Here is a 23,687-nt window from a genome sequence, read left to right as displayed (position 1 = left end):
GTAAATGTATTACATCCAGTTTCAGCGCAGATAAAATCGGACTTCTCTCATTTTAGGACTCCATTGTGAAAAACGCCTGACACGTAGAAAAATCTACATATTCAGCCACTCGACGCCTCACCATCCCCCTCAAACGCGTCATCCTTAACTCAGAATTTACAACTAACCGAATCTTATTTTTCTGGATTTACAGGTGCCTGGTCCTCTGAAGCCGTGCTTCCCCCCCCCCCCCCCGCGCCCCAACAAACACATCCCCTCTGACAACACAGCAAACCCTTCCCCGGCCATAGTCCAGGTACCTCCTGCGGGCCCTGGCCGCCCGCCCCGGCAGACCCCCACTCCAGGCGGTCCCTGAAGCAAGAGTACGCGGTGGAAGCCCCCGCCTCCCCCCCCGCCCCCGCTTTTGGCCGTTAATAATATACCCCCCGCGCCCCCGAATTCCGCCGAATGGCGGAATTCGGGGGTGCGGGGGGTATATTATTAACGGCCAAAAGCGAGGCCCTGGGGCGGCCGGAGCCACCGCGGTCCGTGCGGGGAAGGGGTGTTCCGCGTTGCCATGACGACGACGCCAACTCTCGCGAGAGTTGGGGGTGCCCGGCCCGCCCCGCCCCGCCCCGCCCCGGGGGAGGGGTGCGGGCAGGGGCGGGACAGCGGCGGCGGGAGAGCTCGGCGGTAACGGCGGTGAGTGGCGTCCCCCCACCCCCTTCACAGCCCCCTCCCCTCAGCCGCTGACGGGTCCGGTGCCGCTCCCGGGGTGTGCAGGGAGGGGGACGGCTCGGCCCGGCGCTCTGCCGGCTCCTTCAGGGGCGGCCTCGGCGCCCGCCGCGCTGCCTCCGGGGCCAGGCCGGGCCCGCCTCAGCCCGCCCCTGGGGAGGGGCTTGGCCGCGGCGTCCCCCCCCTCCACCGGCTGCGCACGTCGGCGAAGCCTGGTGCTCTGCTTCCCCCGGGTCGTGGCCTCGCCGCTGCCGGAGCCCAGCGGCGGGTCGGAGGTGAGCCGTGCCCCGGCCCTCAGTCGGCGGGGGTGACGCCGGAATCGCTGCCGTGCCCGGCGGGGTCCGGGGAGGGCGGCAGAGTCCGTTGGCGTCCCTGGGAGCCGGCCGTGCCCCCAGCGGCTGTCCCGCCGGCGGGGAGGGAGGGAGGGAGGGAGTCGGCGGGGGCGGTGGTGGCTCTGTCCAAGGTCTCCTGAAATCCCTTCCCCTTTCCAAGTGCCGTGCCAGCGCCAAGAACGCTTTCGTTCGTCCCTCGGTAACTTAATAATTTTCTGCTCAGATGTGGAGCTCTTCCTGTTCCTCTGCTCGGATATTTCATCGCCGCTTCGATTTAAAAGTGGCAGAGAGTGGGTTCCCTGATAGAGGGAGACGAGAAGCAGAAGAGTATTTTTTTTCTGTCGCTGTGGAAGGGCTTTTGTCGGTCTGGCAGGTTCTGCGAATGCCATGCTTCCTTCTTTTATGCTGTCTTTGCAGAATTGTGGCCTTGTATTGTAGAGGCCTCTGGGGCAGAAAAATGGGGACTACAGAAATACTTGTACGTTTTTTCCCTAGATCTGTTTAACTGTAAAACCTCTAAGTGACATCTCAGTGGAAGTCATGCAGTTTGTTTTGATGCTAACAGGGTACAAAACAACTTACTGGTAGCTTTCATGTGGAAGGTAATTGTAGTGTCCTTATGGAAGGAATGAGGGGATGAGAATCTACCTCTTAAAGTGTGTGTGGCTCGTATACTTGACTGTGATTTGCATGTCAAGTTCAGTCAGCTATATGATTTGGAAGCCTTCAGCAAGGTTCGGAGCTTGCTTCTTTGTACACATGCACTTGGTGCAACTGTTCTTCAAAGGATGGGCAGGCTGCAGGCACGCTCGCTGAGGCTGCCTGACTGGGAGCGTGCACCAAGGAGAGAAAGGTACAAGAGCCTTAATCTCACAGCAGTCCTTTCCCGCTCCCCCTTGCCCCGGTAACTTCAACCTTCTGTTTTGTAAGCAAGTTCTGTAAAGAACTGAGCGTTTGTGCCGTAACAAAATCTTCAGGAAAGTAAATGCATTTTTTTTCAGGGAAAATATGCCAAGTTTAGTCCCAGAAACAATCCACACAGCAGAAGCATAAATGAATGTATTACCTCACTAGATAATTTGGTTTTATTTCCAACTCCATTCCCAGTGGAAGTCAGGATGCATACTGCTTCATGCATACATCCAGATTTGCACCTTTACTGTCTTCTGAAGTGAAGATGAGAGGACAGCAGAACAAATAGGATGCCCTAAATACCTGATACAAAGTTAAGCTTCTTCAAGCACGCGAAAGCCTTCTTTTTTAACTGTTTTTTTAAACTGAGGCTAAAATCAGTATTGGGTTTCATCTCTTCTAGGTGTTTGTCAAATTTGGCATGTATGCAGGTAGAATGAAACTAAAGTCTCTGTGTCAGTTCTGGATGAAAGAACACCAGCTTGATTATTTTCTGTTTAACTTGTTTTAAGAAATTCAAGCCATTTTAATCCTACAGCACTCTGAATCTTGGCAATGGGTTTTGTTACTATTAAAAAAGAAGAAAAGTTAATGAACATACTTCATTGAAGTTGCTTGTATTTGTATGGACTAGTGGGGCTTTCTAAAAATTATCAAATTAAAAAAAATAATCAATTCCTTCCAGGAATGGAATATGATAAAATCTGAATTATGTTTGTATTCACAGGATAGTGCTCGAGACGTGGGAAGAGTCTGGATATAGTTTAAGACCATGGCAGTGCGCTGGAGAAGAATCCTGGTAATATTTGTGGCAGCTCAAGTACTATTTGTGGTAAATGCCTTTGAGGAAGAGGATGTACCTGAAGAATGGATTCTTCTTCACGTTGTTCAAGGTCAAATCGGAGCAGGAAACTACAGCTATTTGAGACTAAATCATGAGGGAAAGATAGTACTTCAGATGCGGAGTTTAAAAGGTGATGCAGACTTGTACGTATCTGACATGACGCTTCACCCCAGCTTTGACGAATATGAGTTACAGTCTGTAACTTGCGGCCAAGATGTTGTCCATGTACCCGCACACTTCCGCCGCCCAGTGGGAATAGGGATTTATGGTCATCCCTCTCACCTGGAGAGCGAATTTGAAATGAAAGTATACTACGATCGAACAGTTGTACAGTACCCCTTTGGCGAGGCTTCTTACAACCCCGAGGAGATGGAGGCAAACCAGAAATACTCACAGTCTACAGAAGATGAGTTTCAGGATGGGGAATCTGTTTTCTGGACTATACTTTTTGGAATCTTGAAATTAATACTTGAAATTCTTTTTTAAATTGATACACATTGGACTAAATCACGCTTCAGCCTGTGAAATTGAACACAAATGACTTGCTGTAATATTTAATACTCTTTGTTATGTTTCCTGAAGAGGTATTCAGGTTACTTTTCCTAAACCAGAAAGGAATCGGGGGAAAAAGCCATATTTTAATTTTATATTGTAAATCCTCCCCATATGTAAAATGAGCAGCAAGCACAGTATTTGCAGTGTTCTTCAGAGATCAGGGCTTAAAAATGAATGTACAGTTGGGTTCTTGTTAAATTCACTTTAAACAGGTGCTTAGGAAAATCAGCTCCAAGTCAGTATTTTCTATTGTTGTTATAAAGAAAAGTAAAATAATGAAGTACTGCACTTCAGTGCCCCCTCTCAATTTAGAGCATATTTAAAATCTACTCCTTTTCTGAGCAAGTATTTCCAGTGTAAAAATAATTAGCAATGGCTTTTGAGTGTATATGAGGTGAGGAGCCTAGGGTAAAGGAAGGAAAAACCAATCAATCACCTAAGGGGCTAGATGATCTGTATTTTGACTGCTTGTGCTCCGCATCGAGTCAGCCGTCTGTCAAGCAGAGGTCTGTCCAGTCACTCATCACCTCTGCAAATCCATGACCTGAATCAAGCGCGTGTTACCTCTTCACTATTACTGCAGGGAGTGCAAGCCTTCAGCTGTTGTTGTCAATACGACATTTCCATTCCTCGTTAAAAAGCAACGCAGCATATAGTATCTTCAACTTGAGAGGTGTTTTCTTACACCTCCCTTTATAGCTTTTTGTGATTGATCTTTTTAGTACATCTTTATGAATAAGTCATTAGCTTGCAAGGAAAATTTCTGGTGAAACGAATTTGCAGTATGTTGTATGAAGGTCAGGTCCTGCCCGCTCTTCCTTGAAAGTTAGTTTTTCCAGTATTTTTTTGCTTTGGTCGAGTCTTTCAGAATAACCAGTTGCTATGCAAATAGCGTATGTTGAAATTGCTCTGTAACTTTCCTTTCACAGAGCTTACTGATGAGTGCACTGAAATAAACAAGTACGATACTATCATTTTATACAAACGGTGCACGTACAATTTAAATTTCATTACTGAAAGCCTTCTCTTTCTGAGAGGGAATTTGGCTTGTCTGTCTCTATCTAGACACCTGACAGAACATTATCAGTGACTTTTATCACAAAAAAATCATTATATAGCCAAAATTAAAAGTTTATTTGGTAAAAAGGAAAAAAAAAAGTGGTATTGTTCCTCTTAGAGTGGTTGGTTAAATAGCACCAAAGTATCACTTTAATTTGTGCAGTTAAGTTTTGAACAGCAAGTTTTTGGGGTTTTTTTAGCCCTCCTTGCTGTTTTTCCCCCTTCTTCCTCCTCTTCGGGGTACGGGAGAGTCTTTCTGACAACAATCACAAATCCAGCGACCTAAGAAAAGAAAGTTATCAATTATTGGGAAACTTCCTTTGTTACTCACTCACGCACCTTCCACCATTCTACTAATAGGTGCTCATCTATTTGCAGTACTGCCTTTGATGTAAAGAACCAGTGCTTTTCTTTAAAATGTAGGCATCTTTTCTAAAAGGTATAGAAGGCAGCATATAAAATTTGCCCTCCATTGCAGACTCATTACATGTAACAGCTGGTTACACTAATCTTTGTGGACCTCAAGAAGTGCCAGCACTGCTAAGGAGGTGGTTATTAGGAAAGAACTTGACAAACTATGCTTGAGTTTGTGAGTTACATTTTCATGTGAATGACCACAGCTAGAGGTCATGGGAGCTGAGCAGAAATGAACGGCAGTTTGGGAATGCTGCTTTTGTGCCACAGGTACGGGGTCCCGCTCCCCAAACCAGCATCAGTTCTTTCGGTGCAGTCAGGCAGCGCAGGTTAAACAGCTGGCAGGGGTTCATCGCCAGACCTTGTACTAAAAACTCATTTACTGAGGGAACAGTAAAGGGTTGAGCATAGAAGCATTTAACTGTTTATATTACAACAGCTGGAATCATAGAGGCTGCTTTGGTAATCTTATAGTTTTGTAGGCATATAATCTATTTTGTTTAGATTCTGTCCTTAGGTCAGCCTGAAAGTTAAATCGGCCACCGAACCTGCACTGAAGTGACCGCTAGCACCAGTGCTTCCCAAAAGGGGACTGTACAGTGTATTTGAAGTACTGTAGTTACAGCCAATACCGGCCCTGCAGAACTTGCAGACACTGAACTAACTTGCCATGGACTTGATACTACATGAAAAGCAACAGTACTACCAGTTGTTTATAAGTCTGAAGCTTTCTTTACACTGCCTCGAGTTGGCCAGGAGATACAAGTGACCAGGAAATCAAAAGGTACAGGCTGCCTGGCATCTAAGGTACTTCACTTCCAGCTTTGATGTTTAAGAAAAAAAAAAAAAAAAGAAGGAAGGGGTTTTAAAAGGTGTTTACAAATATTAAATTCAGCATACTTTTTAATTTAGAAACTGAAATAATAGCACAAACACTTTATTGATGTGAAAGTTATACTCCAGCAATATGCAGCAATAAAACCTCTTTACAGGTTTCCTTTATGAAAAGAGGTAATTATTCTCAGTATTCTGTGGATATCGAAAAAAACCAAAACAAAACCAAAACACCAACAACCTAGTTCTGAGTGAGTCTGTTTGGATTCTGTTGTAAAAGCCAATTATATTTCCTGTACAGGAATAGCCAGGTTAAACTGTGCACAACCAAATATACAGAAATAAAGCTTATTAAAAAAATTGGGTCCTGCAGTGTGAATGCTTTCCTACGCTGTTGCTTACTCCTACCCTTCACACTTGTTTTAAACTATTCTTTCAAAAGCAATGCATAAATTAATTCTGACAGAAAAAGCCCAGGACTCAGAAGAGGTGGGAAGGGAACAATTAACTCTTACTTTATTACCTGAAGGGATAGCGTCAAGCCCCACACAAAAAGTGTGATAACCACGGTCACACACATCACAGAACATCATTTCTTCTTCGTGGTGAGGCTGCCCACATATAATGCATGTTTTACACTCCATACATTGCCAAGGATAAGTCTTAATCATAGCAACAAGCTCCGGGGTCATATCAAGGCAAGAAGGGTGGCCTAGATTAAAACCAATATTATTACTTTTGCATCTGAAACGAAACGTAAAATGAGTTAGACTGTTTGCTTTTTCAGAAGCTGAAGCTTAGCTCACCTCCTGGAGAGATCCCACAGCGCACTGAGCGTGCTAGTACACGAAACATTAAATAGAGATGGAGTCTTAACGAAGGACAGAAAAGGCAACTGGACTGTTGGTAGACAGCTGTAGTACACTAAGTATTTCCACAAAAAGATCCGTCAAGCAAACTCCCTTAGGAATCCGCTTAGTGTATGCAGATACTTACCACTGTTGTCACACTGGGAGCAATGTATAAGAGCTTCAGCTTTTCCTTTCTTGTTGGACTCCTTACCCTTCAGACAAATTCCACATATAGCATTTGGAATGGCCTTTGGCTGGAAGGGTAGAAGAGGGCTATAAATTCATTCCAGAAGAATTTACAGATTTAACAGGAAATGTCATATATCTCCTTAACTCTTAAAATTAATGAACTATCTGTTATGATGGGTGAACCTTAAAACATATGACAATAATTGATGAGCAGCAGCACTGGAAAAAATCGTAGATTAACTACATAGAATTTTGCATTTGGCACATGTAGTGAGTTACATGAAAATCAAATTGGAGCAAAAGCACATACTCGCTTCTTCCTATGAATTCATCGACTAAAATTCCCCTCGATGTAAATTAAACGTGACATTGCATTAAAAATTTCAGTATTTTTTTTTCCATTATAGAGTACTTCTTTATGAATCTCCATGCAGATCTCCTGTTTATGAAAGAAATTAAATACAATTTTCCATTTGCATTACATTTGTCCCTAAATATAGAAAATGAATTACAAAAGCAACAATCTTGATTTCTGGATCTTTAGTTTCAAAATATCTGGTTAGCTATGCTGAACACGGCTATCTGTTTTACAATTCTTTCTTGTATCCAGTCATAATCGCCGTAAGAAGTACGCACCCTTGCATTTAACTACAGTTTGACATTCACCATCTTTCCAAGTGACCATCTGGAGTGTATTTGGGTCCATGAAATCCATTTAAAAGGTGAGAGAAAAACAGCAGAGGCTGCTACAGCGAGCAACATTTGTGTATGTATTCTGTGTCCCAACCCAGAGATACACCAACAGTTTCATCCCGATGAGAACCAAGGAAGAGGGTAAGGCATTACGAATTTCAGAAACATTTCAGTAGTTATATTGTTGAGCTTTGACCTCTGCATAATGAAATGCCGTTAAAATTAATCTAGTACTGACTAATGTTAAATTGACTAGCGCCAGAGTTTCTAAAATTGTTGCTGCAAAGATGCAGCTAATAGAGGGAGTTCAAGGCTTATCTATCCTGTTTTCTACGTAACCGAATGTCTTATCAATAAGCAAGGAGAGTTCCAGTCAACTACCAAGCACCGAAGGTGGGAGAAGAATGAAGTTTCATTTTAAAATAAATTTTAAAAGTGGAAACAGAACTCTCTCTCTCTCTCTCTCTCTATATATATATATATATATGAGAAAACAAATTACCATGATCTTTTGAAATGCAAGTTATCTTAAGTGTGTCTATTTCCTCAGTTTTTTTCCTAGCACCTAGCAAGTTATTATCTTCACTCATTTTTAAGTAGTCAGGACGCATCGCTTTAAGTTTTCTGAAGTTTTCAATCTGCTTTTTATATTAAAACATGGCTACAATCTGCTTCAAACTGCCTGGTCTAAAGAGCTTTATTTAAGAAAACAGAACACCATACCAGATGTTTAGAGGTAACTTCCTTCAAAAGATGACAGAGGCATTCATACAGGCTTTTTTTTGCTTATTTATTTTAAAAAAGCAGAGTCAACCTGTTTTATACATAAATATAATAAAACAATAAAAGAAGTCTAACATTCACAAACATCTCTACAAAATAATAAATATAATGGAAGCAAAACCACACAAACTCTTTTACTGTTACCTATTCTACATGTCCTACATGTATACCTTTATACCCTGCTCCTCCCAACAAAAGCGGCACATGCTTAAACCTCATCCGTGTTGCAGCATTTACCCTTCTGTTGTCTAGGCTACATTTTAATTTTTTTTAATTGTGGTTTCATCTATTTCTAAGTAAACCAAGCCTTTCTAGAATAGCAAGTGCACTTTTCTAATCAGACTTCTAGTTTGTTATGGATTTGTATTTTACTGCCTTTAATATACAGCAGCAGACTCCCTTGTACTCCAGCAAAACTAAAGTGAGCTGCTTTTCGGTCACTGTACCTGCATTAGGGTATGTGCAGTTAACACTCAGATACACATAATTCTAATTACACACTGATATAGATGCATTTATTAACAATGCTTCCATCTATTCTTACTTCACTAAATTGTGTTCATTACATATCGTGCATGTTGGGAGGGTGAGAATCACAGCCTATTAATAATAAAGTTCCAACAGTATGGAAGTATTTTTACAAAAATGAAAAAAAAAAAAATGCAAGACTATTCACATTTCAAAACAGTTCCAAGTTCTACCACCATAAACGGCTTTTAGAAACGCTATGAAGAAAAGGCTATCAAATCCAAATGGGAAGTCATAATATCCCACCTGATTAGAGTAAATTTTGCTTTCTATGTCCTCATCTTATTGGGATGAGGAAGGGAGAGAAAATGAATGCAGGGTCAAAATGACGACTGCCTGCTCTGTAAGTTTTCACTTCCATGCTGCTGTGCTGCAGGTCTCAAAGTAAGCGTTCCAACTACACCTTTTTTATAACATCCTATTCTGAATGCAAAGTGTTCTATTTTCATATACAGTGACCCGAAACAGAAGTGTTGTAAAATATAGTTTCTCAATACATTTCAGTTTTATGTGCAAAAAAACTCCTGTACTTTTAACAGTACCCTGTGTGTGCAATTGTAGTAGCCAGTCCTGCAGCAACAAAGACTCACTACTTGTAACATGAGAAAATGTAAAACACACGCTAACCGTTCTTTGTTAAAGAACTGACAATAAAAATGGCTCCATATAAAATACATTATTTCTTTTACTCAAAAATAACTCAGTGGAAATGTGTGAAACCTGTAATACTCATTGTGTGGCTATAACTATACATTTGCATGTTGATGCCATAGCAATCATCCTTCAATTTTAACTACATGTAACCAAAAGATTACTGTCCTACAAAAATAGTCAAATATTAGAGAACAATACAGAACAAAAGTATTACAAAGATTTAGAATTCACAGGGACAACATTTTAAATCAGTTAAGCCTTCAGCTCAAAGTGCCTTAACGTTTAGGCACATACGGTATACCATTACCTGGTGTTCTTGTAGACTAACAAACAAGAATCTTCCTGTCTTACCAGTTAAAACAGCTCATGTTAATTTGGTTTACTGAAAGCATTTAGACGTTCCCACGAACAAGAAAGCCAATCCTCTCACCCTCCCAACACAACATCACCGCCTTTGACTTACGCTGACATTGCAAAGATGTGGCGCTGTAAGTTTACAGTAATACTAACACAATTGGTCATCTTGAAGCAATGAGTAATTGCTCCAGGAATCCATTTTCAAAATGCAATGCTGTATCCTACCATTACTCTTCTACAATTAGAAGTCCATTGGTTCTCTCCCTATGCATTCATAAGGCCATTAAACAGATTGGACTAATCAAACACTCAGGCATTTCACGGCTACGTGAAACCTCTGTAAACCAGTGGCACACGATCTCTAATGTCAAGTTTAACAAAGCTAAAAAAAATATTTCAAGCTCCATCTTTGGATTTCATGTTCATGGGAATATTGGTATGCATTCTGTGTCTACAACAATTTGCAAAGTTACATATAAAAAAATATACATATGGTACCACAGTCTAAATCTCCATAGTTTGCATATTTCTTAGTAAGTTCCTGAACAGAGAAAATGCAACTGGAGATTGCTATCTGTTATGAACTTGTACAGATGTATGTATGTATGTAGAGAAAATTTATCAAAGCTGTCCAATTCTTGCAGAAATTAGCTTCTTAAGGTAAGTTACAATTTATTTACTGTTAACTTGGTAAATACAGACAGTAAATATTTATGAATGTAAAACGCAAGCCATCAACAGCTCACTTTTTCCGAGAGTTTCTCAATATGTACAATCTTGTCACTGACAAAAAAGTTTCTTTTCCATAACCTCTCTTAACAAGCATTCCTGATTGCTAAATACTAAACCGTGTCTTAATGTAGTGTTTTCCCTCTTTATGCGTCTATTCCTGCTCCCGTGCAAGTCAATGGAAAATTCTCACTTCTTTCAGTGGAACAAGACTAGGCAATAATGTGCTTTGAAAGTGTTATACCACATTCATATCCTCTCTTAGTATGCAGAATAATAACACATAAATAATGCATGTCAATTCCCATTTCTTCTGAAAAGTATTTTTACCTTAATCTTATTTTTATCTTAATTTTTGAAATTATTATACAATAATACTGATGATTTGGGTCTTAGGTTTGGCAATCACTGCTTGACAGCTGAAACGTCTTAACATCCTCACCAAATTTTTAGTGTGGATAAAAGCATATTGCCCACAAACATTTCTATATAGCATGAACTACATAAAAAGCTATTTTTCATATACTGTTAAAGTGTTTACGTAGTGTTGCCTATACAACTGTAGTAAGCTTCTTGCCTTCCACCCTATACATTGTAACATCTCAGGATGAAAGACTGTATTTAAAATTAATGTCATAACGGTATGTTCAACCACGTAGCCGCACTTTACAGCGCTGATCTCTTGGTATGCTACCATACTAAACAGTAGAAAAAAAAATGGATACTGAATGCTCATTTTGAACTGGCAAGTCATTCTGACTGCTGTGTTAAGGCAGCCAGAAAGATGCAGAGTTCCAATGATAAATCCACAATGGGTATTTCTAGTGTTGCTGCCTGGGAATCTGAGAAATTAACAGAGGCCGCTGTACAGCTAGGGTAAAGGAAAGCCCCACGTGAAATAAAAGCAAAAAGGAAGTAAGGAAGCAAACAGATGGAGCACACAACAGGAGAGCAGCTAGTGAAGAACAGCAAGCAGAAGTTCCATATTACTGAAAAAACAAGTATTTCGGGGAGAGGTTGGTCAGTAAAGAAGTTCAGTCAGGGGCTTTTTTCTTCTACCTTGTACCCAGGAACTGATTTGGATAATACAGAACGTTTGGAACCATCTTTTCTTGGAGTAGCACTTTTGTCTCTTGTTTTTTGTCTTCCCTGAAAAGAATCCTCCTGGTTGTCTGTGGCGCAATCACCTTCAGATACATTGCCAGACGAATTGTCCTATAATAAAAATACCATAGCTATATTTTTTATTTTTCGGATAGACAGACAAGTCTCTCCTATGCCCCTTAGAGCCAACTAAGATAAGAGGAGGATACATCTTTCCTTCTGCAAAAGCATGGGGTACATCACAATCTAGAACATCTTTGCTCATAATCTTCATTATCTATTATTTCTCATGCTAAGAGACTGGCATCAGCAATAGCAGTCAGATTTTCCAGTTGTCTTGATACCAGAGTGAGGAGCACAACAGTGTAATTCTTTGAACCGTTTTCCTTTAAAAGTCAGCAAGAAATCCACTATATGCAAGATGTTGTTTACAAAGTAAAGGGCCAGCAAAAAGTTAGAAGTGCCCTTGCCATGCATTTGAAGTGTACTACCAAATAGCACTGCCTTGAGCTAAACATGTGAAGGTTTTTTATGCCACCCTCATCTACTATTTTCACCAGGAGCAATCTAAGTATTTCATTTGGATTGCAGCAGAATGCCATCAAAGGCAAAACACACTTCAACATTTAATACAGAACCAAACAACAGAATTTATGCTGCAGTTAAAGCATTTTTTTTTTTTTGAGGAATGGGGAGGCAAGAAAGAGGGGAAGAGGTTCAAAGAGGGTGAGAGATCAATGTAAGCATAATTAAGAGCAGCAGCACAAGATTCTTCTCAGAAAAGTGTTAATAAAGGCCTCCAAAAAGCTCCAGAAGAAAGCAATATAATTAATCAATTAATCACATTTATTACAATAAAACCCAAAAGGCCAAATAACAACGGTGCCCTACAGTAAAAGGCACTCTGTGCAAACAAAATAGTAATCAGCCTATGCCCCAGAGCCTAAAATCAAAACAGACAAAACAGACACAGGGCAAAGGGAGGAGTATAACACAAAAGCAAAGCAAACTATATGGGAACAAGAAATGGTACGTTTCACCAGTATTTTAGGGGAAGGGTTATTTAGGACAGTCAATTAAAACACTACAGAACAGGAAAATTGCTACCTGACTCCAACAATGGGGAGGGTGAAAAAGGAAAAAGCATAAAGCATACTGCAGGACTCACCAGGGAGACCTGACGAATGGTGGGTAGCCCAAAACTCAGGAAAAGAGGCCTGACAACTGCCCACTTCTGTGTTCAACAGGTATTTTTCCCAAACAATATGCCTCAATGACTAGCAAAGAACCCCTGCTGCCATAGCCAAACCCACTTCACAGGAATCTCCTTTTAAATTTTCCCTGCACTTTTCCAACACAAAGACATTTCCCCTTCCGCATACTGCCACAAAAAAGACTTCTGAACTTCTGTGAAAAATTAAAGGATAGTCTGCTTGGTCCAGTTACTTTACCATTAAGGGGAACGGAAGTCAGTGGAAAAGGGAACTGGGAAGAAATGGTTAAAGACCAACTGTAAAAAAGCTAGAGTATGACTAAACCAAAATTTTGACTTGATATGTAGCATGCTGAGTTTATATGATTTATTTTTCTCCAGAAAAACACAAGCAGAAAGGGTGTATTAACAAGTATGTCTCTCTCCCTTGTTAGTCTACAAACTGACCCCTTCCTTTCTTCCTCAGTTATTTTATGAATATTCAAACAAAATAAATGTTTATATGGCAAAATTTAGCATTATGCATACCCACCATCTAACATGTTCGTCAACTGAACTTGAAACTGTTAAATGCACCTGGGATTTTACATTCTATTTCTCTTGAAATTAGGGTTAAACTTCTGGAAAATGGTTGTCACCAACATACTAACTATACCAATATATCAATGGTTCACTTGTACTCAGACAGCTCAACTGTTATTGAGCACTTAAAACACTATCAAGGTAGGTAGGTGAAAGTTTCTCTTAACTTCCAGTAACAGATAATTTTGCTTTTGCATAAATAGGGAGAACATAAACATCTTTTTAAAGATGTATTGTAACACAAAAACCCAGTGCTTTTTACCTTCTCTTTGAATTGGAATGAAGTAGCTATTTCTGTATTGAGTATTTTCTGCTCCTACATCACGAAAATAAAAAGTTATCAGGCTATCAACACCTTTGCTTTAGTGACAGATTCTGTAGGACTTAAATACCAAAATATGCTGTGACCTGAACTACAGCGTTCATTCCCCTCAGAAACGGTAGCAACTTCCCGTTGGGAATAAGGGCATAATGAAGAGCTATGGTGGGGAAGATCCTTCAAGATTTCTTTAAAAATAAGGAAGAAAGGGCCTGAAATTTCAAATACTTGTTTGGTTTACTCTAAAAATGGATCAAACAGAAAGCTGGAGAGCAATGTTATAAAATAAAGAGAGGTACTAAAAAAGGGAGCACACTTTTAGTTTAAGATTCTCCTTCATTTTGTAAATGTTAGAGATTCTACTAAGAAACTACAGAAACTAACAAAAGTGAAAGAAAAGGACTTTTTTGTTAAAAAATACTTTCAATTTGTCTCACCGAATTGCCTTTGGTTTTCCGTTTTTCATCACCTCGCCCTTCCTCCGCATCATCTGAATCTCCATCACTGTCTAACGCAGGCAGCTCTGGATCCAAAGGAGGTTCGTAAAGAGCTGTGTTTAATGGCAAGTAACGAAGTTCATCTGGAGAGTATCTAAAGTTATTAAATAAATAAATAATTCATGTGTACTTTATGCATAAATACTAAGTCACAGAGCATACAAGGACTTCAATGAGAAAAAGTAAGAAAAACTCCCTTTTTTCAAGAAGGCATATAAAAACATGCAGTTCTGCTAACACAGGAAACATTAATTTCTCCTCCAATATGTGATACCATCTAGTACTTGTCTTCTTTGTACAGCAGATATTTGTGGAACACAGGAGAGTATATTTGCAATGTTCCGAACCTACATAATCATAAAAGGCTATGGAACCCCTAAAAAGCTTTAACCCTTCCAAATTACTATGCCCAATGTATACATCTTGTTTATGACTATGCAGTGCCCACAGAGCATGTGCACAACAATTCTAACCTGGGGCACATAAATAGCGAGGGTCCAAAGCAAAGTAAGTATCTTTAAGCTAGAGCAGGGTAGGTTTAGATTAGACATTAGGAAGAAGCTCTTTACAATGAGGGTGGTGAGACACTGGAACTGGTTGCCCAGAGAAGTTGTGGATGCCCCATGCCTGGAGACATTCAAGGCCAGGCTTGATGAGGCTCTGAGCAACCTGATCTAGTTAAAGGTGTCCCTGCTTACTGCAGGGGGGTAGGACTAGATGACCTTTAAAGATCCCTTCCAACCCAACACATTCTATGATTCTAATCAATATAGCTATATGTCTGAGTTCCTTGATCATTGAAGGAGAACAAAAAATGCATACAAAAATAAAATTTCAGAAGAATGTGAAGTTCTAATCACATTGCTTATAGCCAAATACAGCTTAACACATGCAATCCCACCCTTTTTTTTTAAAAAAAAAAAAAAACAACTTTAAATACCAGGACAAAGGTGAAAGTCCTTTTACTATTAAGGACAAGCATTGTAAGGAGTGTATTATTTTGACTCATATTTGAAAGGTTGTGTCCTTTGTTAAGAAGGACAAGCAGTTTCACTTGCAGCTTGTAAGAGCGAAATAAGCAAGATATCTAGTATTTTTAATTCAATTCATTTAATAAAATTGAATTCCTTCAAGAATATCCTGTAACATGTAAATTTGGGGTGGGCTGTATGCACACACACTAGAATGAGCAAGGCATATGTAGATAAAGACCTTCTCTATAGAAAACTATGTCACGTATAGGATGAGTACCAGCTTTGTTGTACAGATGGTAAAACTTCAGCAACAATTTTCAAATCAGTATCTATTTGTCAAATGGGAGCATGCCACCAGGTACAGTCTTAAATTTGTTTAGACAGTCAAGTACACATATTTTCATGAAACATAAAGATCCAACTAGCAATATCTTTCTCTCTCACTTACCCATCCAACATTAAACTTAGCCCACAAGACCAATCAAATTATTCTTTTTTTGCTAAATTAAAAGCTTTCTGAAAATTTTAAAAACAGACAGTAACGCTGTCACACAAAAAACATGTGATCGCAAGCCAGCATTACAACACTTCAATATAGACATTAATCTTAGCACACATGCAGAGGCAGATGATAAGTGAACACATGAGAGGGGCAGGAGTGAAATCAATGTCTCCTTTTACCACAGTAAATATCTGAGCAGGCCAAATCTCAGGCACTCCAATATATCAGCAGAGACAGTACTCTTGCAGCCAGTAATGTTTTGTTGACAAAAGCTGTCACACTATGCTTCTATTAGACTAGCAAGTGTCTCAAACATGAAATTAATTCAAAACCTTACAGTAAAAACACTGAAATGTTCTCTGTCTGCTAGATGTAGAGAAAGTAGATCAGTGCAAGAGAATCAGCAGTTAGGATGCTTTTAAAATACCTTTTGTAGTACTCCTGGAACTGGCCGGGTATGAGAGCCACTGGATAAGGACTAACCTTTGTTCTCTCAGTAGGTAAGATTTTGTATTTTCCTTGAGGGACCTGGATAATCTGTATTGTTTAATACAAAACAATGACGTTTTTGTTTCACGTACAAACTTTTGAGCCTTTCTCACCATCTACCCCCCAAATATTTTTTAACTAGCCAGTTTTATTGAGTTGGAACAGCTACCTGAGTTCTCCCATGGGAAATTCAAGTCATTAAAACATGCGGAGATCCCACTCAAAAAACAGTATTACAGATTAAGTCCAATCACTAAGTATCTAGTGAACTGAACAAATATTAGGTAGGGCTAGTTCTAACAGTATATTATATAAAATAATTTAAAAATTAAAATCTAACAATTGAAACAGTAAACATTAACTTCTGTAACTGGCATTTTTAGCATGAATTATCATTTTTGGTCCATACCAGTAGAGGGTAGCAAGAACATGTCCATCTAATTTGAAAACAGGCTGCACTATTAAAAAAAAAAAAATCCATTAAATAAATGAATTTCCATACAATTATATGGAAAGGAGAAGCTTACACAGAAGCCTTCTTTCCCTTAGAAAGAAATAAAACTAATTATCCACTATCTTGCCACTAACATGGTTCAATACCAGAAAAATGTAAACTTTCCATAATAAACTACCACGTAATAATGTACATAGAGAAAATTTTTGCTTTACTGTCTTTACACAAGCAGAATAGTCCTGCTTCAAAATGCCAGCTAATTCAATTTTTTTTTAAATCAGGCACAGAAGCATGAAACTTATCTAATAAAAAAATAATATGTCCCCTAACAAAACCAAGGGCATAACACTGACAGGCAGCACTCTCTTAGAGGATAAATAGTTTACTTTTTTACCCTACGTACTGTTCTGGCAGAATTTTGGAGGTGTTCCAAAAAAGAATTAGGCGCTTACATGAATAGATAAAATAGCAACAGAAGCTTCTTAGTAACCTAAACTTCCCTCTTAGTTTATGCTACTACCAGCAGGTTAAAGACATGACAACAAAGCAACACTGAAATTTTTAAAGCTTCCCGAGACATGTATTTTCAAGTTAAAAAAAAAAAAAGTTTTCGCATTAAATATATTTGAGATTATTTTTTTTAGCAGTATTACCCATCTAATAGCAGTAAGTTCCTACATGACTGAAACAAGATTAATCAAACTCCTTGATAATAAAATAGTTAAAACGGTACCAAAACCAACTTTACTAAAACAAGCAAGGAGCTACCTATTGATATTGGTAAGAAATTTAAATCTTCCTACATGTGTCTGTAAATCAAAATAGGCTCTTCTTTCTTCCATCCGCTCTCGGTTTAAATTGCTGTTGAACTCTGCAGCTTTCTTGGCAGCTTTTTTAATATATTCTGGAACTTTACTGGCTTCTACTTTCTGTGTGTTCTGCTGCTGCATTTGCTGGAATAAAAACAATTTTATTAATTCATATACATTTCATTATCAGTTTGAGAACAGCCTTTTCTTATATGCCACATTACAGATCTGGTTCACGTATACACTACTTACAGAGTACTCTTTATAATGATCTGTTATTCGCTGACGTTCTTTCTCTTGCAGTATAACAGAATACTCAGCATGTTTGGCAGGGTATTCTTTAATCATAAGATCAATTACTTCATCACTACGCAAAGCTGTTAGACCTAAAATAGATAAATGCAATAATGATGCTATCTCGCAAAACTAACTGTAGGTTATTTATATCCCACAATGATGAACTCAAGTTTTTAAGCAGCTAAAGACAACAACCTGCTGTGCACAATGCTTTTCTCTCTCTCTCAAGTAGGAGTGAACTTGTGCTGTTCAGCTCCCAAGGCTGATGAGGAGTTTGCTTCTACGCAAGGAGGCGAGGCTCATTTTTTTTTCGTGCTTAACACCTACTAAACTCCCCTGTGAGGCAGAACCTTTGTTCTAAGTGGGACCTGGTTAACTGTTAATTTCAGTTTCCAATATTGGTGAAGTGTTAGTTTAACTAACTTGCAGAACCTTAACTGAAATTATGAGATTTACATAACCTCCCTATGCAAATCAAGGAAGAACCACTGTGAGGGCAATATGGAGCAGCAAACTGCACACAGGCTCCTGACTCACAATTAAAGCATTTGAGATTCAGAAGTCGGAATGCCTCAGTTTGCAGCTACAATGCAGAACTCCTCCTTTAAGGGTTCCAACACAACTAATTCCCAAACGCTGGCAATAGATGGAGGTTGACTTATATTACTATAAGTACAACCTTAAAAAATAGGGATAGTTAAACTCAGTGCACATCTCTACTGGATATGAGGCAGAATATAGTATTTTGCTGCTATTGATAAAAATTAGACACTGTTCTCTCCCACATATTTAAGTTAAAAAATAAACAAAAAGAAATCAAGAGAGCTGGGAGGTGAGAAATAAGGTAGCATACCAAAGACTGTTACTATATAAAATGACATTACATTTGCACAAACCCGTGATACACAGAAAAAAAATGTGACAGGTGTAATTTAATCTCTAACACGCTTCAAGTAACGTGTATTAGCAGAGGAAGAAAAAAATACTTCAAGCTCTTTCGACATAAGCCGCATCAATGATATCATTCCATTTCAAGTACATTAAAGTGCTTTAATACACACCCTTCTAACTTCTTACATATAAGCTAAACCATGTAAGACATACTAATGTTTGCTGAGTTCCAACTAACTCAGCAAAACAAGACTGATGTTCTTTTCAATTTGAAAAATTATGGTGTTCTCTTTTCTAGAAGGATAAAAAGGTTTTAAAAGTTAATTTACAACATAGAAGGGATGTTGCTAAGTAATTAGAATAGGTCCAAAATTTATTTTTTTATAATAAATCTGGAATACTGACACCTCATGGCCAATTTACACAAATTAGTAATACACCGTTTTTCATTTCAGAATTTATGTTTTCAGTTGAGAGTGATGCAACTCTTCTCTACCAAACCGAATCACATTTTCAGTGCGTCATATTTTTAACACCATAACAAGGAATCTAACAATTTGCTCTCTTACCTAGTGTGCACTGAGTTTCTGTGATAACATTTAGTTCTCTGAGGTAGAGTTTCTCCTTGTGAGATAGATCTCGTCTTTCTAAATCTCCAAAGAACACAAAAAACAGCAATAAAAATGTGCGCAGTTACTCAAACTCCCCCATATACAGTGTCAAAGTATTTTGACAATTTTATTTCCAGGCAGTGAGAGTGTATTATACTGCTATTCCTATAAACATGAAAATTTTATAAATTGATTTTAGATTTAATATACACTGTCGGGACATTGTTAATTTTTCTGAGTGCTCTGCCTGTAGTTATGATTTACAGAAATACCGAGAAAACCTGACATATGAGTTTGGATGCAGAAAACACTATCGAGCACTGAAGGTATATCCATTTTTTCTTTTAATATGCCTTTTAAAAATTAAATTCCATGACAGAAGAACCAGATTTGACAATTCTGAATAATGAAGGCTCAAATCCTAGAACCTCCCCAATTCATTTTATAAAATCGTTCCACAGTGTAGAAATGTTGCCACAATTCAGGAAACTGAATATTGAGATATAACGATATTGTAAGAAATCACCAACGAAATACTTATAAAATTGAGGCCAGTTTTCAAAAGGTGCTTGCTGATCTAAATCCCCAATCAGACTTGTTTACAGATTTTCAGTAAGTCTTAAACTACTTTGAAAACCATAGGATACATTTTCAATATGCCAATAACAAAAATAAAAAGTACAACATACATAACTCAGGTCTGCTTTTGCCATGGTCTTTTTTTTAATCAGTTGGCTCATGCTATAGTGAGAGAGGCACAGATTACATCCAAACTGTATAAAGACAAAGATTTTTAGAAAAAAAAAAAACTTTAAAAATAAATACCTGGATATTTTCTTTTAAAGGAAGTCACACCCAAATATTCACTGACTTGCTCCTGAAGCATATAGTATTCTCCTGTTTCATCTGGTGGCCACTTGTATTCTATCAAATTTTCAGCAGGAAAATAGCTGTACCTAAGAACAATGTTAGAACAAATAAAAAAAAAAATCCTTAAAAGGGATACTTACATTCCTAGAAATTCAGTAATTCCTATATATATGTCAATGAACAACATCTATGAAGTCAGACAAGCGCTTCAGAACACCGCATCCTGTTAACCCATTTCAAAGTCACTTTGTTACACCCAACTTCATGTAGATTTCTCCAAACCAGCATCCATCAATGGGCTGAGGGCCAGAACATGAAGAAAGAGATATTCATGATAGTGGCCAGGACACCAGGAAAGGCAGGTACTACAGTGTTAACATTCATTCAAAAAATATGTGATTTTTAAAAACATGTAAGCTGTGCTTCTGATTGTAAATTAGACGCAGCACGTTTTGTGTTGTTTTAAAATAAAATGTCTTAAAAAATGCTGGGAGAAAAAGACAGCTAGCTACTCACAGGACATTGCCTGAATTCAGAATTCAGAAACACACACGAAGAATATACAAGCAAAGAAAGAAGAGATAATACTTAAGCATATCAAAAATACGATAAGACTAACAATGAAAAGTGGGAATTGTAAAAACTGGTATTACCCAAGGTCTTGACTAGAAGTTTCACAGCTCCGAGAACTGTCCCCTGAGCCCATACGTCGTCTTTTGGATGGCTGGCTGCCATCATTGGAATTTTCTTCTGTGTCATCCTGAAATAAAAATGAAGATAAACATTAAAAAAATTAAAGGAGCATTCAGCAGATAATGTAAAACGTCAAAAAATACTGCAAGGCAACCCACAGTTTAAATATACCTGAACTACTGAGCTATTTAATAATACTCTTTACAAACAACTCATAGGACAATTTACGTAGTAAATTATTCTTTGCTACAAACTAGCTGCACGACACATCGTGGCACAGAAGGAGAACTGGGTAGTTTCTCACCTGTTGCACAGGTGGAGCACTGAACAGACAGAGCTGTGGCTTTGACCACCAAGTTCATCGTTCTTGACATAAACTACCCATGGCACCAGCACAGCCAGACAGCTGTGGATCCTGCAAACTACCCTCTTTGGTGACAGTCAGGGACAAGGCTAATTCACTTAATCAGCTAGTTCTCAAAAGCAACAGCAAGGGCTGAGCAAAAACACCAAGCCCCTGCTGAGAGCTGATGCTTATAAAATCAAGGGAAATATTACCAAAAGCAACACAGGAGTTTACAGACAGGACATACAATTAAAATAAAAGGAATGGTATACGGTTTATAAAAAGATTACAGAAGGCAGAAGTGTTCAAGTCAATTGACTACTGTCACCAATAGCAGAGCCAAGAACAAAACAGCTCTTTAAGAACCTGAAACTCTAAAGTGTAGTACGACAGAGTCATGTTTCATAACTTTTGTGAAAAGTTTAAGAAAGAATTAACCTGTCAGAAATAAATGGATCAAGCCCATTTATCTTTACTTATTAAATAATGACAAGAACAACTACTAGGCCTACCTTAGCTAATGTCTTTCATTCTAGTATGTTTTACATATCATATCACTTGACTTATCATTTAAAGCGATTTCAGCAAATGAGAATACATTACTTTTGTTATACAACATTTCATAGTACCATAATCAAGACAGGCCACAGGGAAAAAGCATTTGTCTCCTGTATTTTTGGTTTATTTCATATTTTTCACAATTCTTTACATTTTTTTTTCTTTCTTGTGGAGTAGCAAGAAGAGTATGTTTCATGCAATAACAAAAACTGAAAAGCAAATTTAACGAAGTTGCGCTTTCTTAGTGCGGCTATACTTAAAGAATCAGGTAAACAGCATCTCCACTAATATTACTAGTAATACTATTTCCTAGTATTGCTGACAATACCCTGTACAAACCAAGTAGCCGTCCCCAATCAAAACAGTATCAGACTAGAGTATTTTGTGACACAGCTATGTCTCATCAGTAGTTCATCCCTACTTCCCACAAGGAACATTAATGCACTCCAAACCTCAACAAAAACATGAACAGGGCCAAAGCCATGCTTTGCTATGCCAAACCTACCAAGACTTCAAAACTTTTTTTAAAAGACAGATCTCAACCTGACAGTTAGGAGGAAGTGCTACATGTCAGTTTCTCCTTTTGCTTTGAAATTTCCTTTTATTAAACCCAGTACTGTTATAAAGTCTAAGCACCCATACCACAGGAGCGATGAACATCCTCCATTTCCATCTTTGCTTTCTTATTTGCTGAAAACTTCAGCAAATCCAAACACACAGGCTCACAGACTAAAACACTTGAAGAAATGAGATGGTTTGTCACAGAGGACTTTGCAGAAAAAGTGAAAACATTTGCACTGCAATCTAAGACATGCTGTAGTTCAACTACTCTTACTGTAGCAAAAATAATATTTAGGGACAGTCTTGTGGCTTTCTTTACATGGAAAGTCAAACATTGCCAAAAAAGCCCCTTCTTCCCCTGAAAACGCGTTTCTGTAAAAAGCCTGTTAGTCCTTAAGAAACAAAGTTATATGACCAATTGCTGGTAGGTCTACCAACTACCCAGATGTACGTAACGATCTTTTATTATGTAATCGGAAAGCGTGAATTACCAAGATGCCTTTCAAAAAGTAACTGCCAGCCTGCGCCCGGGCGAGTGGGCAGAGACAGCAGCAAGTACGCGGTGGTGCCACAAGCAGCGCCCGGGAATCGCGGGTACGGTGTCGCAGGGCCCAGGCAGAAGACCCTGCGACTCCAACCCAAACTTTGCTGCGTGCGACGCCGGGACACCGCCAGCGCTACGGAACGAGCCTCCGCCCCGCTCCCGCCAAAGGACTTTTTAGGAAGGTGGACGACCCCCGGGCACCCAGCGGGGCCTCCACCTCCCCAGACAGCCCCGGACCCAAACCCGAAGTTCGGCCCGAGGGGCGGGAGGCCGCCCGGCTCCCCGGGGCGGCGTGAGGCGAGCTCGTGTTGGGAAGGGGGGGGCCGGGCAAGGCCTCCCGCCGCGGCGGCTTGTTGCGCCACCGCCCCAGGCCGCCGCGCTGGGCCCCGCGGCCGCCGCCCGCTCTCACCTTCAAGGACTGGGCGCCGGGCGTGGCCGGGTCGCTGTCGCAGAGGCGCGGGGACAGGACGGCCGCCATGACCGCCGCGGGGGCCGCCGCCGCCGGCTGGGCCAGGAGAAGCGCCGCCGCCGCCGCGCGACCCGGCCTCGCGCCGCGCCCGGCTCCGCCCCCCCTCCCCCTGCGGGGGGTGGCGGCAACGGCCCCTACCGGCCAGCCCGCGCACGAGCGCGGCGGCTCGCGCAGCTCCTGCTCCGCCCCCCTCCGGGCAGCCCGCGGCGACCCCGGCCCGCGCCGCCGGACCGGCAGCCGGCCCGCACCGCCCACAGCGCCGCCGCGCGGGCCCGGCGCCGCTGTCGCCCCGCCAACAGCGCCAGCGCCGCTGCCGCGCCCTCCTCCTCCTCCTGCTCCTCCCGCTGCCGCCGCTCGGGCGGCTCCGCGGCCCGTCCGCGATCGCGGAGCCGAGCCGCCGCGGTATCGCTTGGGCAGCAGCGCCGGGCGGAGGGGCAGCATCCCCCCGCGGTGGTG

General features: G+C 40.3%; 2 protein-coding genes across 5 annotated transcripts; one reads left to right on the top strand and one right to left on the bottom strand.

Annotated features, from left to right (window-relative positions):
- Nucleotides 1–606: 606 nt before the first annotated feature.
- Nucleotides 607–5,948, top strand: C3H6orf120 (chromosome 3 C6orf120 homolog). Of its 2 annotated transcripts, none has more exons than XM_074580196.1 (2): nt 607–681; nt 2,686–5,948. In XM_074580196.1, exon 2 carries the CDS (start codon nt 2,731–2,733, stop codon nt 3,286–3,288), a length of 558 nt encoding a protein of 185 aa, XP_074436297.1. In that variant the 5' UTR covers nt 607–681; nt 2,686–2,730; the 3' UTR covers nt 3,289–5,948. The 2 variants fall into 2 exon arrangements, with proteins under 2 accessions (XP_074436297.1, XP_074436299.1); XM_074580198.1 differs by lacking the exon at nt 607–681 and adding an exon at nt 854–989.
- PHF10 (PHD finger protein 10) lies at nt 4,466–23,687 on the bottom strand. 3 transcript variants are annotated; one of them, XM_074580194.1, is made up of 12 exons: nt 23,172–23,351; nt 20,714–20,820; nt 20,016–20,146; nt 19,149–19,232; nt 17,644–17,777; nt 17,386–17,535; nt 16,067–16,176; nt 14,104–14,257; nt 11,508–11,663; nt 6,661–6,769; nt 6,188–6,376; nt 4,466–4,698 (listed from the first exon to the last, which is right to left on the bottom strand). In XM_074580194.1, exons 1-12 carry the CDS (start codon nt 23,238–23,240, stop codon nt 4,613–4,615), a joined length of 1,479 nt encoding a protein of 492 aa, XP_074436295.1. In that variant the 5' UTR covers nt 23,241–23,351; the 3' UTR covers nt 4,466–4,612. The 3 variants fall into 3 exon arrangements, with proteins under 3 accessions (XP_074436295.1, XP_074436294.1, XP_074436296.1); XM_074580195.1 differs by having other exon boundaries at nt 4,479–4,698; nt 19,149–19,226; nt 23,172–23,353; XM_074580193.1 differs by lacking the exon at nt 11,508–11,663 and having other exon boundaries at nt 4,472–4,698; nt 23,172–23,687.

This window comes from Larus michahellis, chromosome 3 (genome assembly GCF_964199755.1).
Source record: "Larus michahellis chromosome 3, bLarMic1.1, whole genome shotgun sequence".
Lineage (NCBI taxonomy): Eukaryota > Metazoa > Chordata > Aves > Charadriiformes > Laridae > Larus > Larus michahellis.
The sequence above is the reverse complement of the archived record's forward strand: the minus strand, read 5'-3'. Positions and strand labels throughout refer to the sequence as shown.

Coding starts and splice junctions, on each gene's coding strand:
- C3H6orf120 (XM_074580196.1), top strand. CDS start 2,731: ATGGCAGTGCGCTGGAGAAGAATCCTGGTAATATTTGTGGCAGCTCAA.
- PHF10 (XM_074580193.1), bottom strand. CDS start 23,672: ATGCTGCCCCTCCGCCCGGCGCTGCTGCCCAAGCGATACCGCGGCGGC. Junction 20,147..20,713: donor ACTTCTAGTCAAGACCTTGG/GTAATACCAGTT, acceptor CATTGTTCTTAG/GTACAGCTATTTTCCTGCTG. Junction 17,778..19,148: donor AGAAACTCAGTGCACACTAG/GTAAGAGAGCAA, acceptor TATCTATTTTAG/GTCTAACAGCTTTGCGTAGT.